This window comes from Eptesicus fuscus, chromosome 5 (genome assembly GCF_027574615.1).
Source record: "Eptesicus fuscus isolate TK198812 chromosome 5, DD_ASM_mEF_20220401, whole genome shotgun sequence".
Classification (NCBI taxonomy): Eukaryota; Metazoa; Chordata; class Mammalia; order Chiroptera; family Vespertilionidae; genus Eptesicus; species Eptesicus fuscus.
Window position 1 is genome coordinate 34,495,347 of NC_072477.1, and position 15,072 is coordinate 34,510,418.

General features: G+C 48.6%; 1 protein-coding gene across 1 annotated transcript; it reads left to right on the forward strand.

The window, feature by feature from the left end:
* Positions 1-9,497: 9,497 nt before the first annotated feature.
* LOC129148940 (uncharacterized) lies at positions 9,498-14,848 on the forward strand. The gene is made up of 5 exons (XM_054715404.1): positions 9,498-10,539; positions 10,601-11,119; positions 11,567-13,453; positions 14,204-14,784; positions 14,840-14,848. The coding sequence occupies exons 1-5, from the start codon at positions 9,864-9,866 to the stop codon at positions 14,846-14,848; spliced, it is 3,672 nt and encodes a 1,223-aa protein (XP_054571379.1). The 5' UTR covers positions 9,498-9,863.
* The last annotated feature ends 224 nt before the right edge of the window (positions 14,849-15,072 follow it).

The window sequence follows — 15,072 nt, forward strand, 5'->3', positions numbered from 1 at the left end:
GGTCTACACATGCAGAGCAGAGGGGGGCGGAGGGGCCGTCCTTCCTGTGGCACAGACAGGCAGTGCCACTGTGAAAATAAACAAACAATCCGTGGGGCGGCGGGCCTGTTTGGCCAGTGCCTGGGCCAAGCCCCCTGCCCTCTGACCCCACATGTTTGTGGAGCCTGCATCGCTGTCTAGCAACAGGGTCTATTTTTCTACCCCTGGCGCAAGTGGACGCAGCTGTCTGGGGCTGATTTATAGGAGGAAGTCCCCAGTAGGAGCCCCAGGAGGCTCTCACAGCCCAATGTCTTCATTTCCACCTCGGGGCGGCCGTGGGAACTCCGGGGACGGTGCTGGTACACTGGCTGGTGCTGGGGGCTGTATCCTTCAGGCAGGCACCCCCAAAGAAACCCCCAAAGAAGCCCCCGAAGGCTGCGGGCTGGTCCTTTTCTCTGCACCTGATTGGATTTCCATCCTGTTTGCCACCCACATTTTCCATCCTTCGGAGTCCCCAGCCCTAGAGCCGCAGTTTCTAGGCTTTTACAAGGGAGGGTGTGAGGTGGATAGGGCTTGAGATAAAAATGGAAATTTTTTCCTTCGGTTTATGAAAGTAATACTCCTTTACATTTCTGTGTTTTGCTGGGATCAGCCCTGACTTTTAAGAAGCATGGACACAGTATCCTGTCTTCCCAAGAGTGAGGACTACACAGAAAGCACTTCCCAGCAGCGTAGATGGGCGGCAGCACCGCCAGGTCACAGATGGGGAAGCGGACACCCAGACAGAGTACATGATCTCCATGGAGACGCACAGTTCGGAGGCAGTAGAGCTGTCCGTCTGACTCCTGACTCCAAGTCAGCAGTGCCAGGAGAGATTACCAACCATTCAGTCTGGGGGATACCACTTTTCACCCACACCGTGTATTTTGTACCCAGGTTACAAGCCAGTAGAATAAACTCTCCTTGTCAAACAAGCTTGGGGAGGTTTCTCTCTCAGGTGGGGCTTAAAGAGCCAGTAACCCTAATAGCAATGAGGTGGCAGGCTGTAAAGAAATCTTGAGAAACCAAGGGCTTACACTCTTATTCTACCTGGTGTATTTATTTTCTCCTTGGTTCATCAGCATCTTCAGAAAACCAGATGTGCGTGTGCCTGTGCATGTGACACACTGACACACACACACACACACACACACACACACACACACACCAGGATAACTCCAGATGTAGTGAGATATTACCCACCCATCTGGGGTGCCTTCTCTGTACTGAATTCCAGCTCCACAAATTAGACAAAGTTTCTCTTATCCTCCCTGCTGTCTAATAGCGCCCAAAGAATACAGGAAAGAGACCCCTCCAACTTTCCCACCGCATCCCACTCTCAGATGCCAGCAACCGATTTGTCATCCGGCAGGAACGATGCAGTCTGTCTGAAACACGGAGAAAGCCGGCCACAACGAATAAAAGGGGTGGGAAGGACATCACTTTTTATACCTCCATGGTTTCAGCAGCATTCTGATCACGGATCAGAAATAAAAATACTGATAACCCTCAAGGCCATTGCAAAGTGTCAAGCGACTCATAAATTGTGAGTCAGTTGCAATTTATCTCCCAGTTGTGCCCCCCAAACCCCTCCCTGTGCCCGTAGTCACCCCCACCCCCGCTACCATCACTCAAACCCCAAGACAAACCAAGGCCGGCCCTGTCTGGGTCATGACCCTTGAGTGGATAAGTAGCTCGCCAGTGCTCCCTTGAACACCAAATAAGGAGAGCACTAGTATATGTTTTCATCTTTAACTTTGTATATATCATTTATCACCTTCATAGGTAATTTAATTCTTCTCTCTAACCTGCAAGGCAGAAATTATGATCACTTGACAGATCAAGGACCTGAGGCCTAGAGAAGTCAAGTAAAATATCCAATAACAGCTCCAGCATTCACACCCAGGTCTGCCTCTCTCCTGAATAATTGTCGTAACCACAGTGCAACGCTGCCATCCCCAGAGCTCGTCACTGCCACGCTGCCCTTCTTCCCAGAGATTTCCCCCTCCCCCCCCCCCCCCCCCCCAAGTCTGCTGCATGTGAGTGTTCGCTGGAGAATGTGGGAGGAGCTGACAGGACAGACAGGTGATAAGCATGTCTCTGCCACAGACAGAGGCCAGGAGGTGACTGCCTGGCTGGAGGGGATGGAGCGAAGGAGGAATCTGTGAGTTAGCACAGATTTCCAGTGTGATGGCCTGGGATGTGGTAACTCACCTCTTCACCAGCAAACATCTCAGCTCCCCACAGAGCAGTAAATCCCCCCCAACAGGAACAGTGTCACTGGCAGCCCGCACTCTTCATCTGGCCCCCAGATGTATTTCCTTGCGTCTTCTCATTGAATTAAATTTAAACATTTAAATATGAGATTGCACATTAAAACTCTAATTTCCAGCTTCTCCTAAAAAATTAGAAGATTCAGCAGGACAGCACTCATGTTCCCAGATGGCCCCATCCAGCTGAAGTGACAGTAATAGCTGTCAGCCAGGGCCCACATTCTACCCTTGGCCAAAGTCACCACCACCCCCTCGTGTTTCCCAGACATTCAGTCCACTTTATTCAATTTCTGGTTCCAGGAGCTTTTGAATTGGCAACCTGTACATATATACCAAGGAGCATATATTCATTCAACAGGCATTTTAACCCCCTTCACTGGCAAGACAGAAGCTGACACAAGGTGTATCAGAGATACAAGAAGTGTGACATGGTTCCTGCTTCCCAGAGAGTAGGGTCCAGTGCGGGGCGAGGTGGGGGGTGAACATGCCCACCAGAACACAGCTCCACCGGGCCAGGGACTAGCCTGTTTTGTTCACAGATGTCCCCGGTACCTGGCATCCAGTTACCCAATAAATATTGTTGAACAGAAGGAAGGAAAGATCAAAGAATAAGGGAGGAAGGAAGGAAGGAAGGAAGGAAGGAAGGAAGGAAGGGAAGGAAGGAAGGGAAGGAAGGAAGGAAGGGAGGCTCTTCAATCCCTTTTAGCACATGAAGCAAAAGATGAGAGTTTGGCATGCAGGGCAGCCAGTGATCACAGCCACAGAGAGGAAAAGCCACAGCGTTCTAGGAATGCAGAGGAAGAAATTTCTATGTAGGTGACCAGGAAAGGCCTTTCAGAAGAGCAGAGGTCTGCTGGCTGTTTAGAAACATTCCTAATACAGAGATACCTTCCCCTCTTTAGTAACCACGGTTGACTTGTTGAGATTGTTCCATCTCAGAAGAGACGCCCCACCCAGGTCTAAATTCCGACGACTTACTGTCCTTGTCAGAACAGACTCTGGCCAGAGGGAGCACTGGCTCAGACCCCAGGCTGCTGCTCCCCGGGGTCACAGGGGCAGCCAGGCCACGAGCCACCACAGTGGCAGTCTGTGCAAAGAAGTCCACCTGGGGCCCGTGGCACTTCAGGGAGGGAGAAGGAAGGGGCCCGCCTTCATTTCGAAGTGGGGCTGCGCAGACGCTCCCAATTCCGTACAGCGAGGTGCACTGATCCCAGACTTCTGACTGTTCAGTGGGCAATTACCCTGTTTCACCCCGAGCCATTCAATGACTGATGCGGCCCTCTAGCCACCTCCTCCCTCCGGCCTGGCCTGCTGCAGCTTTCTCTCTCCCCGAGGTAGGAGAATATCTGTCTGTTCAATCTCCCAGATTCTGATTGAACTCCCAACAACACACTGGGCTTTCCTGAGGCCTCCTGGTAAGAAGACACTACTTATCTCCATTAACCTCTGACCCAGCTAAGATGAAACAGCTCCCATCTGCAGGCCTGAGTGCCCTGTCCCTGAAGCAAAGCTAACTAAAGTGTGGGGGTGGGGGCAGGAACCCGGAGCGGCCCCAGCCGTGCTGCCCCATCCCCAGGGAAAGGCTGCCTCCTCCCTCCTGGGTATAGACAACCCAGAGCCTGTGAATAGATGATGCCTGGGGAACCCCTCCAGGTGGCCTCTGGGTTAAGAACTACATCTGGAGGAAGCAGTGCCTCCTCGGAAGATGGAAGGGCCATAAACCCTCAAAGACTGTCCATTTGATTTATGTGATAATAATGGGAACGTTCATCTCAAAAGGCAAAGCCATTCATCCAAAATTCCAACCTCCTGGGTCCCCACCTGGCTTACTGAGAACGGCCACCCCTCAGAGCCTGCTCCCGAGGGCCAGGCATTTTACACGCAGCGTCCCATGTAACCTCACCACAAGCCAGAGAGCTGAGGATGCTCAGTTTACAGATGAGGAAACAAAAACTCAGAGAGACCAAGGGGCTTGTCCAAAGTCACAGCTCGATGAGGTTGATGAGCTGTTCACTGCCCAGTGGCCAGGCTGAGAGCACAGCCCACGTCTGACTCCAAAGCCCATGCTTCTCACCCCCATCAGTCACTGGAAGGTGCCTGTTTAGAAAAACAATCCCGTTCATCCAGGGGCTACAAATGCTACTGCTCTTGGGTTCTTGTATCCAAGTCTTAATTTATTGGGCAGCAGGATAGGAAATTCTACATTATCTGCCGTCTGAGAACCATGTTACCCCAGTTAATATTAGATGCCTACTATGTGCCAGGCCATGTTAATCAATGCAATACAAACTGTAAATACTTCAGAAGGCCTCACTACGTATAAGACCAATGGGAGTACGTATCTTTTCCTGGAATGTGTGGATTTCAACTCCAGGACACAATCATTTCCTTTGAGGATGATAAGCAGTGACAAACCAGTATGAATTAAAATGACTTTAAATAAAGAGAAATCAACAGTCTTTTTTTTTTTTTTTTTTTTTAATAATGGTCTGCTGATCAGTGCAGTTGGCCAATCAATGGACTCAAAATGAAAGCAAGCAGCCGATTCAGGTGGCAGGACAGCCGTTTGAGAACATAAAAGAAGTCTTTGTAAAAGAGGGTAATCAGATCAATGTTGTGAGGGGTACATAAAGAATCTCTCGGGAGTAGACTGTCTTATTTGTTTGTATATTCCTAACGCCTGACAAATACTATATGCAGAATGAAAGAGCCAGTGAATGAATGAATGAATGAATGAATGAATGAATGATGAATTACAGGCTTTTCCATGCAGAGGCATCCCCCGGATGTGCCACAGCTACCAGTGGTGGAGGGGAGGCATTGTACCAACTACACAGGAGACAGCAACCTTAAATGCGTTCATAAGGAGAAATAACCTTTGAGGACTTGCTTTGTAGTTGTCTAGGTACATTGATACATCTTCTCTCGTGTAATACAATGTGCCTGTGAAATCTATACGGTTGTGCACATCTTACAATGAGGAAATGGGGGTTCACCGAGTTTGAGTGACTTAGCAAAACACGCAGAGCAAGAAGCAGTGAAGTCCTAATCCATACCAAGAGGTTGGGCTCCTAAACACACTCCCTTCCTCTACCTCACTCTGAAGGAGTCTGCGTTTCCTTCTAAGAAATACTGCACCGAGTCTCCAACTCTGGGTGGGGGAGGGAGAAAGATTAATGGGGGAAAAAAAGCTTTGCCAAATTAAAAAAAAAAAAAAAAAGAACTAAAGCCACTTAAAATGAAAGTGAGGACGTTGTGTGTCTGTCTAAACTGGAAGTTCCTAACCTTTTTGTTTGGAACATTTCAAGCCAGCAGAGTGACAGCTAGGCACAGCCCTGCTCTGCAGTTCTTCCCAGAGAAGAAATAAATGTAAAAATAAATTCAAAGAGGAAATCATTGCTGTTAGCAACCAAGCCTAAGGTTTGTTTTTGTGTTTAAAGAAGTACGGAGTACTAGGAGGGGACTGAGGGGGAAGGAACTTGAAAGGACATTGTTGAAAAAGACGCTCATGATTTTCTTCAAATTTAGATTAACCACACTATCTTTAAACTCTTTGTTCCAGCTCATCTAAATTGGTTATAAAATCAAGCTATAAAAGTTTGAACTGTTAGTCTTGTACATAAATTAGCAAAAAACTATTTTATTGTGTGTACTTTACTGCCCGGTGCCTGGTTCACTAACTGCTCGATTTGTTTGCAAAAAATCTCCAAGGTCCAATGCAAGCGGAGGTTTAATCTGGCCTGTAACTGAGCTCTGCAGAAAACGAAATTCTTCTCGGGTGGGGTGGGGTAAAGGGGGTGCCGGGAGTGGAGGCGGGTAGAGTTCCCTAAACACCTTTCTCTCTGCACAAATTTCTCCCAGCCTGGTGTGCTTTCTGAACCGTAGCCTTCACTTGCCAGGTGGAGCGAGGGCTCATCTGAGGAAGGAAACCCAGGCGCCGCGACTCCTCACTGAGTCAGCTCTCTGACCGTCTGCTCTTTGCTTCCCCTGTTGTGAACATATTTGCTAAACCAAAAATTGAGACATATGGTCTGACCGTGGAAAAAATGAAATTGAGACTGTTCCAAAAAATCTAGGACATACGTTATCCAGAGCCATAGTGACCCGGGACTGTGTACACAGTCGGGGCCTAATAAATGCCTGCACTGAAAATTATAGCAGCTTCTTCCCAAAAGGCATTTTGAATTTTCTTTTAAAAAAATCTTATCCGCAGCTAGGTTTTTTTTCTACATCCTAAATTCTTTCAGGCTCCAGGACTATGCCGAGTTGCTACGTGCCTTCACCCAGTCCAGTTAACTTTGGTACCATTTCTTTTTTAGATTCAAACTACATTTAAAACCAAAACCTGAGATCGCTCACTTAAATCCCCAGAACTTTAATATATCATTAGAGATGTAATATATTTTTCCCACTTGGAAAATAATATAGTTGATCCTTGAACAACATGGGGGTTAGGGGTACTGACACCCACTCCCAGTAGAAAAATCTGCATAGAACTTTTGACTTTCCAAAAACCTAACTACCAATAGCCTGCTGTTGAATGAAAGCCTTACCAATAACATACACAATCAATTAACACAATCGATTAAGTATGTATCTTTTTGTGTGTTGTATGTATCATATACTGTGTTCTTCCAATAAAGTAAGCTAGACAAAAGAAAATGTTATTAAGAAAATCATAAGAGCCCTGACTGGTTTGGCTCAGTGGATAGAGCGTCAGCCTGCGGACTCAAGGGTCCCAGGTTCGATTCCAGTCAAGGGCATGTACCTTGGTTGCAGGCACATCCCCAGTAGGGGGTGTGCAGGAGGCAGCTGATCGATATTTCTCTCTCATCAATGTTTCTAACTTTCTATCCCTCTCCCTTCCTCTCTGTAAAAAAAAAAAAAAAAAATCAATAAAATATATTTTTTTAAAAAAGAAAATCATAAGAAATAGAAAATACATTTACTGTATTTTTTGAAAAAAATCCGCATGTAAGTGGACCCACACAGTTCAAACCCATGTTGTTCTAGGTTAACTGTAAGTAGTTTGATAAATAAAGTGCTACTCCAAACATATCACAACAGTAGAAGGCTCCCAATGAAGTATTAACTGTTGGTTTGTTTAGATAAGAAATACATCTAGTCAAAATCAAGCTGCAATTACAGGACTTCAAAGCAAAATAATTTGGCTCAGCGATGTTGGTTCTCATCTCACATCAAAAGCAGTGGCGGCTTATGAAAAGAAAACAACTCTCTTCAACCAATATGAAGCATGGGAAAACAAGGATAATATTTCTTGAAAACTTCAGAGAAATAAATAGTATCACATTGGGAAACACACATAGCATGTCACTTTTTTTTTTTTTTATGTAAGCTGCCTACAGGCAGTTTACTTCATGAAATAAGAACAGGTGTCAAACCCAAAGGGGAATGCCCGCTTTCATTTTTAAGACTTAGAGAAAAGCATATTAATAAGAGAAATTACCAGAGGTAAGATCTGCCCTGGACACTTGGTGGGGATACAGAAGTGAAGAAGGGTAGAATTCTAAAATTAACCCAACCAATCCCATTTTCTGGACTGCAACATAGAACATTACATGCAGATTCTGGGTTGGCAAGTGGGGGACAGGGCCTGAGAATCTGCATGGCTAACCAGCTTCCAGCTGCTGCTGCTGCTGGTGGTCTGTGGACCACATTTGGAGCATCAAGGATGTAGAACTTTTGACCTCGGAATCCCACATATCCATCACTCCTCACCAAAAGCCAGAAACTTAACTAGATAAAATGTGGCACAGTATGTAGCCCTGAAGGGGGTAAGGGGTGTTTTCATGTGTTAAAGGACCTCCCTTAGAGCCAACACAACAATATAAAGCCAAACAAAACCAGGATTTCAATAGCAAAGATCAGCTCATTAGGAGCATATCATTAGAGAGGCTTAGATAAAAGGTAACTAAAGGCGGGTGAAGAGTGTCCTGGGGATTTTCCCTGAAGCTTTTGATTTCCCTGGAAAGTTTGGTGAACAGCCACAGAGGGGGGGGGGCAGTCGAACCCGTTGGTGGCCAAAGTCATTATCAGCTCTGACTTTGAGAGGTTACAAAATTGATGGGAGTTTGCACAACAAACAACTGACTTGGAGATGGGGGTCAGCATACTTTGTGAAGACTTGGGAAAGAAGTAAGAAATTACCGAGTTATTGTAGAGCTAATAGCAATGTTTTAACATCCTGGTCCTTAATCTTTTAGTACAGCCTCCTCATCTGAATAATGCAAAAATAATAGCACAGCTTCCCCTGGGTTATTATGAAAATTAAAGTGAGTTCTCAACAAGTAGATACTACTTTTCAGGAATAGACATTTATGGGAGGAGAATATTTGTACCTAATTCCTCACACACAGAAATAATAAAATGAAAAAAAAAAATTATCTGAGAAGGGCCTAGATAACTTTAAAGAGAAATAGATGATTTTCAACCTCCATTGGGGACTACTAGTCTTACCCTAAGAACAATAAACAAAACAGCCATTAAAAATCAGTATTTGGTTGCTGATGCAATTATTAAAGTAGCAATTTTTTAAAATTAATATTTTCTTCAAAAATATTCAGCTGAAGCCCACGCTAGGTTGTTCTAGGTTAACTGTAAGTAAGGAGTCAAGAAAGAGCATGGCTTTGCCATGGGTGGTAATGTTCAGTTCTTCAAGAGAAAATCATCTATAATAATCAAAGTGTAATATGCAAATCAACCGAATGGCTGAACAGCAGAACAACCGGCCAGACTACTGAAAGGACTGTACCACTTTTTCCCGCCGTAGGCTAGGACTAAACCACTTTCTCGGGGATGAAAGGGCTGTACCACTTTCTCCCGCCACAGCCTAGGGCTATACCACTTTAGACCACACCCCGCACCTGCGTAAACAAACCCCAGCCCTTACCCAGCCAATTAGAGTAGGCTAACTTAGTAACTTGAGTAGCATTCCCATCCTCCCTGAGCCCTCGTCTATAAAATTGCTGTGAAACAAAGAATCGGAGCTCACAGCCCCCACTCTGTATTCAGGGTATGCTGTGAGACCTAGCATGCTGGTTTTAATAAACCCTTTGTTTTTTACATGAGAGGCGTCTTTTGGGTGCTTTGTGAATGCGGCCAGCTTTTCGGGCGTAACATTTGGAGGTTCCACCGAGATTGCGGCGGCCGCCTTCGGGCTCCAACAGACGCTTCTTGGGGTAAGTGAAGGCGCCTCTTGAATAGCGATCGCTTCGAAATTTGGGAATAAAAATCTTGTCAGAACTGGCAAATCTGTTCGGTCTGGTGGCTGTCGGGGAGGGACGTGAGTCTCCCCCGACTGCGGCTGACAGACGTGTCGGGAGGTCGCAGGCCACATCCCCGGGGGACGCCCTGGTGGAATCTGGAGAGGACCGGGGACGCCTGGATCCCTCTCATCTGCTTAATATTGATTCTGAAACTCTGTTGCCAGTCAGGTCAATTGGTTTTGAAAAACCTTCTTTTTGGATCCTTAAATTCTTGTCTCAACGTGTTGTGTCTGTCCTTGTCCTTTGTTCTTTGTTTCTTGTCGTGTGTGTGTGTGTGTTCGCGGTCATGGGCCAGAGTACTTCTACTCCTTTGTCCCTGACCCTAGGCCGCTGGTCAGAGGTCAAGGGACGAGCTCAAAATCTTTCCCTTGTCATCAAAAAGAGCAAATGGCAGACTTTCTGCTCGTCCGAGTGGCCTAACTTTAAGGTCGGATGGCCCCCGGAGGGGTCTTTCCATTTGCCTCTCATAAGGGAAGTGAGGAATCTTGTTTTTCAGCCTGGCCGACATGGACACCCGGACCAGGAGCCTTACATTTTGGTGTGGCAAGACTTATGTGAAAATCCCCCGGTGTGGGTTAAGCCCTTTTTACCCCCTGATTCCCTCTCTAGGTCGTCGGTCTCCGCTTCCGAACCTGCTATTCTTCCTGTAAAGCCAGCTCTGCCTTCTCCTCCACCCTCTGTTCCCCCGGTTCTTCCGGACTCACAATCTGATCTTTTCCTTCTTGATCCCCCGCCACCTCCTTATGCCTCGGCCAGAGCTCCGCGGCGCGACCAAGGACCTCCTCCGGCACCTGGCCCAGTTCCTCCACCCATGTCCCCGATGGCGGCCTCCCCAGATTCTACTCTTGAGGGCCCCCCCCCCGCCGCCAGGCAGCGGACCTGCACTGCGGACTCGGAGCCGATTCCAGCCAGACGAAGGGCCTGTAGCCACTACTCTGCCGTTGCGCCCATATGGGCCAATGGTAGACAATGGGGAAAGGGGGGAAATGCCGGCCCTCCAATATTGGCCCTTTTCCTCCTCAGACCTGTATAATTGGAAAAATAATAATCCTCCTTTCTCTGAGGACCCCACCCGACTAACAGGTCTCGTGGAGTCTCTCATGTTCTCTCATCAGCCCACCTGGGAAGACTGCCAACAGCTACTCGGGACTCTCTTCACTACTGAAGAGAGAGACCGCATACTTCTAGAAGCACGAAAGAACGTCCGGGGACTAGACGGGCGTCCGACGCAGTTGCCGAACATCATTGATGACATCTTCCCGCTAACGCGCCCTAATTGGGATCCAAATTCTTCAGAAGGTAGGGAGCATCTGTCCTCCTATCGCCAGGCTCTTGTGGCGGGTCTCCGGGCAGCTTCCAGGCGGCCCACCAATTTGGCTAAGGTAAGAGAGGTCGTTCAGGGCCCCACTGAGTCCCCCGCGGTCTTTTTAGAAAGGCTAATGGAAGCCTATCGGAGGTTCACACCCTTTGACCCGCAATCGGAGGACCAAAGGGCTTCAGTGGCCATGGCCTTCATTGGCCAGTCCGCTACCGATATACGGCGTAAGTTACAACGCCTAGAAGGATTACAAGACCTCACCCTTAGAGATTTAGTCAAAGAAGCAGATAAAGTTTTTCACAAAAGGGAAACAGAGGAAGAAAAGGAAGAGCGGAAGGAAAAAGAGAGAGAGGAGAGAGAAGATGCTAGAGACAAAAAAAGAAATAAGGAATTAACTAAAATCCTGGCCACAGTGGTAGATAGTGGAAAGAAACAGAAAGAAAAGGGAGGCAGTACCGGGCCACGGCCAAGCTTAGACCCGAACCAGTGTGCCTACTGCAAGGAACATGGGCACTGGAAGAAAGACTGTCCTAAGAGACCCAAGAAGGGCCTGCAGGCTAAGCAGCCTGCCCTGTTAGCCCTGGATGAAGATTAGGGGCGACGGGGCTCGGACCCCCTCCCCGAGCTCAGGGTAAAGTTTAACGTGGAGGGGACTCCCATTGACTTTGAAGTAGACACTGGAGCCGTTTACTCGGTTTTGCAAGCGCCCTTGGGACCACTGTCAACCAAGCGGTCTTTAGTAAGAGGTGCCAATGGGAGCCGATACCGGGCTTGGACTACCAGGAGGACCATGGACCTGGGAAGGGGAAAAGTCCATCACTCCTTCCTTGTGATACCTGATTGCCCGGCCCCATTAATGGGGAGAGACCTGCTCACTAAACTGAAGGCCCGCATCACCTTCGACCCTGAGGGACCCAGAGTAGAGTTTCTGAGTCCCTTGGTAGAACGGCCGGTAGTCACAGCCCTAACTATGTCTGTAGAAGATGAGTATCGCCTGTACAACTCTCCAGTAGAAAAGCAGGACATGACAACCTGGCTTGAGGAGTATCCAGATGCTTGGGCCGAGAAGGCCGGGCTAGGGCTGGCGGAAAACCAACCCCCAGTGGTGGTCACCCTAAAGACCTCTGCAGCACCAATTCGGGTCAGACAGTACCCCATGAGTAGGGAGGCTCGGGAAGGAATTAGACCACACATTCAGAAGCTAATCCAAGAGGGGGTTTTGAGGCCCTGCCAGTCAGCCTGGAACACACCACTCCTCCCTGTCAAAAAGCCAGGAACGGGAGATTACCGACCAGTGCAGGATCTGAGGGAGATTAATAGTAGGGTACAGGACATACATCCCACTGTACCTAACCCCTACAACCTTCTAAGCACCCTTCAACCTGACAGAACCTGGTATACTGTATTAGATTTGAAGGATGCTTTCTTCTGTCTACGGCTTTGTGAAAGCAGCCAACCATTGTTCGCCTTTGAATGGATTGATCCAGAGGCCGGGATAGCGGGGCAACTGACCTGGACAAGGCTACCCCAGGGCTTTAAGAACTCACCCACCATTTTTGATGAGGCCCTCCACCAGGACCTGGGTTCCTTCAGAACCCGACACCCGGAGGTGACTCTGCTCCAGTACGTAGACGACCTACTGTTGGCTGCACCGTCTCAGGAGGAATGTGAGTATGGGACCCGTTCCCTATTGCAAGAACTTGCTCAGCTGGGGTACCGGGCGTCAGCTAAGAAGGCCCAGATATGCAGGCGGGAAGTAACTTTCCTAGGATATACTCTCCGGGAAGGAAAGCGGTGGTTGACGGAGGCCCGGAAAAAGACTGTTGTGCAGATTCCCGTACCCGCCTCCAGGAAACAACTCCGAGAGTTCCTGGGGACGGCTGGGTTCTGTAGACTATGGATCCCGGGGTTTGCATCATTAGCCGCCCCACTTTATCCACTTCTAAAAGGGGATGCGGAATTTTCCTGGGGGCCAGAACAGCAGCAGGCCTTTGATGACATCAAGAGGGCCCTATTGTCAGCCCCAGCACTGGCACTCCCCGATGTTGAGAAACCCTTCACCCTCTACATAGAGGAGCGAGGAGGGACAGCCCGAGGAGTCCTAACCCAGACCCTAGGACCCTGGAGGAGGCCAGTGGCCTATCTGTCCAAACGCTTGGACTCGGTAGCAGGAGGATGGCCCCGCTGTCTTAAAGCTATCGCTGCCGCTGCTCTGTTAGCCAAAGATGCCGATAAACTGACTCTAGGACAAAAATTGACCATCATAGCCCCGCATGCTTTGGAAAGCATTATCAGGCAGCCCCCAGACCGGTGGCTCTCAAATGCACGCATCACCCATTATCAGAGCATTTTGTTGGATAAGGATCGAGTAACCTTTGGGCCCCCTTCTACCTTAAACCCTGCCACCCTGCTCCCGGACGAAGCTGCGGATCCAGTCTTGCACTCCTGCCAAGACATCCTGGCAGAGGAAGCAGGAATCCGCCACGACCTGAAGGACCTTCCATTACCCAACTCAGAAGTAACCTGGTTCACGGACGGTAGCAGCTTCCTGCGAGAGGGTAAGAGACATGCGGGGGCGGCGGTGGTCAGCAGAACTAAGACCATATGGTCAGCAGGGCTGCCAGAAGGGACCTCAGCCCAGAAAGCGGAGCTGATTGCTCTCACAAAAGCCTTAGAATTGGCTAAAGGAAAAAAGGCTACCATCTATACAGACAGTCGCTATGCATTTGCTACTGCTCATGTACATGGGGCCATATACCAGCAAAGAGGACTACTAACCTCAGCCGGAAAGGACATTAAGCACAAGGCTGAAATTCTTGGACTATTGGCAGCAGTTCTGCTGCCCACCGAATTGGCTATAGTCCATTGCCCTGGTCATCAGAAAGGATCAGACCCTATAGCCGTAGGGAATCGGCGGGCGGATGAGGAAGCCAAGGCAGCAGCTCTTCGAGGGGCAGGAGTTCTGGCGCTAGTAACTGAGACCCAAGAGGAGAATCTGGCACCCACGACTGTTAAAAGTAAGGAACAACAGGCAACTTCCTACTTACAGCACGTTCATCAGCTCACTCATCTAGGTGCCAGAAAAATGCAAGAACTGCTGAGGGAACAACCCTTTTCCTTAGCGGCTACTGAGAACAAGAGGTTGACGGAACAAGTAGCTAAGAATTGCCAGGCCTGTCAGGTTGTGAATGCACATCAATCCCAAACCTCAGAGGGTAAGAGACTAAGAGGAAATAGGCCTGGCCAATTTTGGGAAGTAGACTTTACTGAAATCAGGCCAGCCAAATATGGGTTAAGATTTCTCTTAGTTTTTGTAGATACTTTCTCAGGATGGGTAGAGGCCTACCCCACCCGGAAGGAAACAGCCCAAGTGGTGGTAAAGAAGATTATGGAAGAACTTTTTCCTCGGTTTGGACTGCCCCAGGTAATTGGGTCAGACAATGGACCTGCTTTCGTGGCCCAGGTAAGTCAGGGAGTGGCCAGGGTATTGGGGATTAATTGGAAATTACATTGTGCTTATCGTCCCCAAAGTTCAGGGCAGGTAGAAAGAATGAATAGAACAATCAAAGAGACCTTAACTAAATTGACCTTGGAGACTGGCATTCAGGATTGGACCATGCTCCTACCTTACGCCCTGTTCCGTGCCCGGAACACTCCCTCACCCTCCATGTATAACCTCACCCCTTTTGAGATTCTGTATGGAACCCCACCTCCAATCTCGAAAATGTCACCTGCCACAGATTCCAACTTATCACCCCATGCACCTCTGCTTGCCAGGTTAAAAGCCCTAGAGGGAATCCAACGATTTGTCTGGAAGCCTCTAGCCTCTGCTTACCAACCAGGAGACCTCAAGGTGCCACACTCCTTCCACGTTGGAGACTCAGTGTTCGTGAGGAGGCACCAGACCCACAGCTTAGAGCCCCGGTGGAAAGGACCCTACGTAGTGCTGCTGACCACTCCAACTGCGGTGAAAGTAGATGGCATCTCATCATGGATCCATGCCTCTCATCTCAAGCCTGCCCCACAGCCAGGACCTGAATGGACAATGGAGAGGACTGACAATCCTCTTAAGCTTCGCCTTCGCCGTAAGCCCTTGCCTGCCCAGTCCGATGGCAGGTAACCCCCATGCCCCTGCGGCCTTAGCCTGGGAAGTCATCAACCCAACAGGACAAGTGGT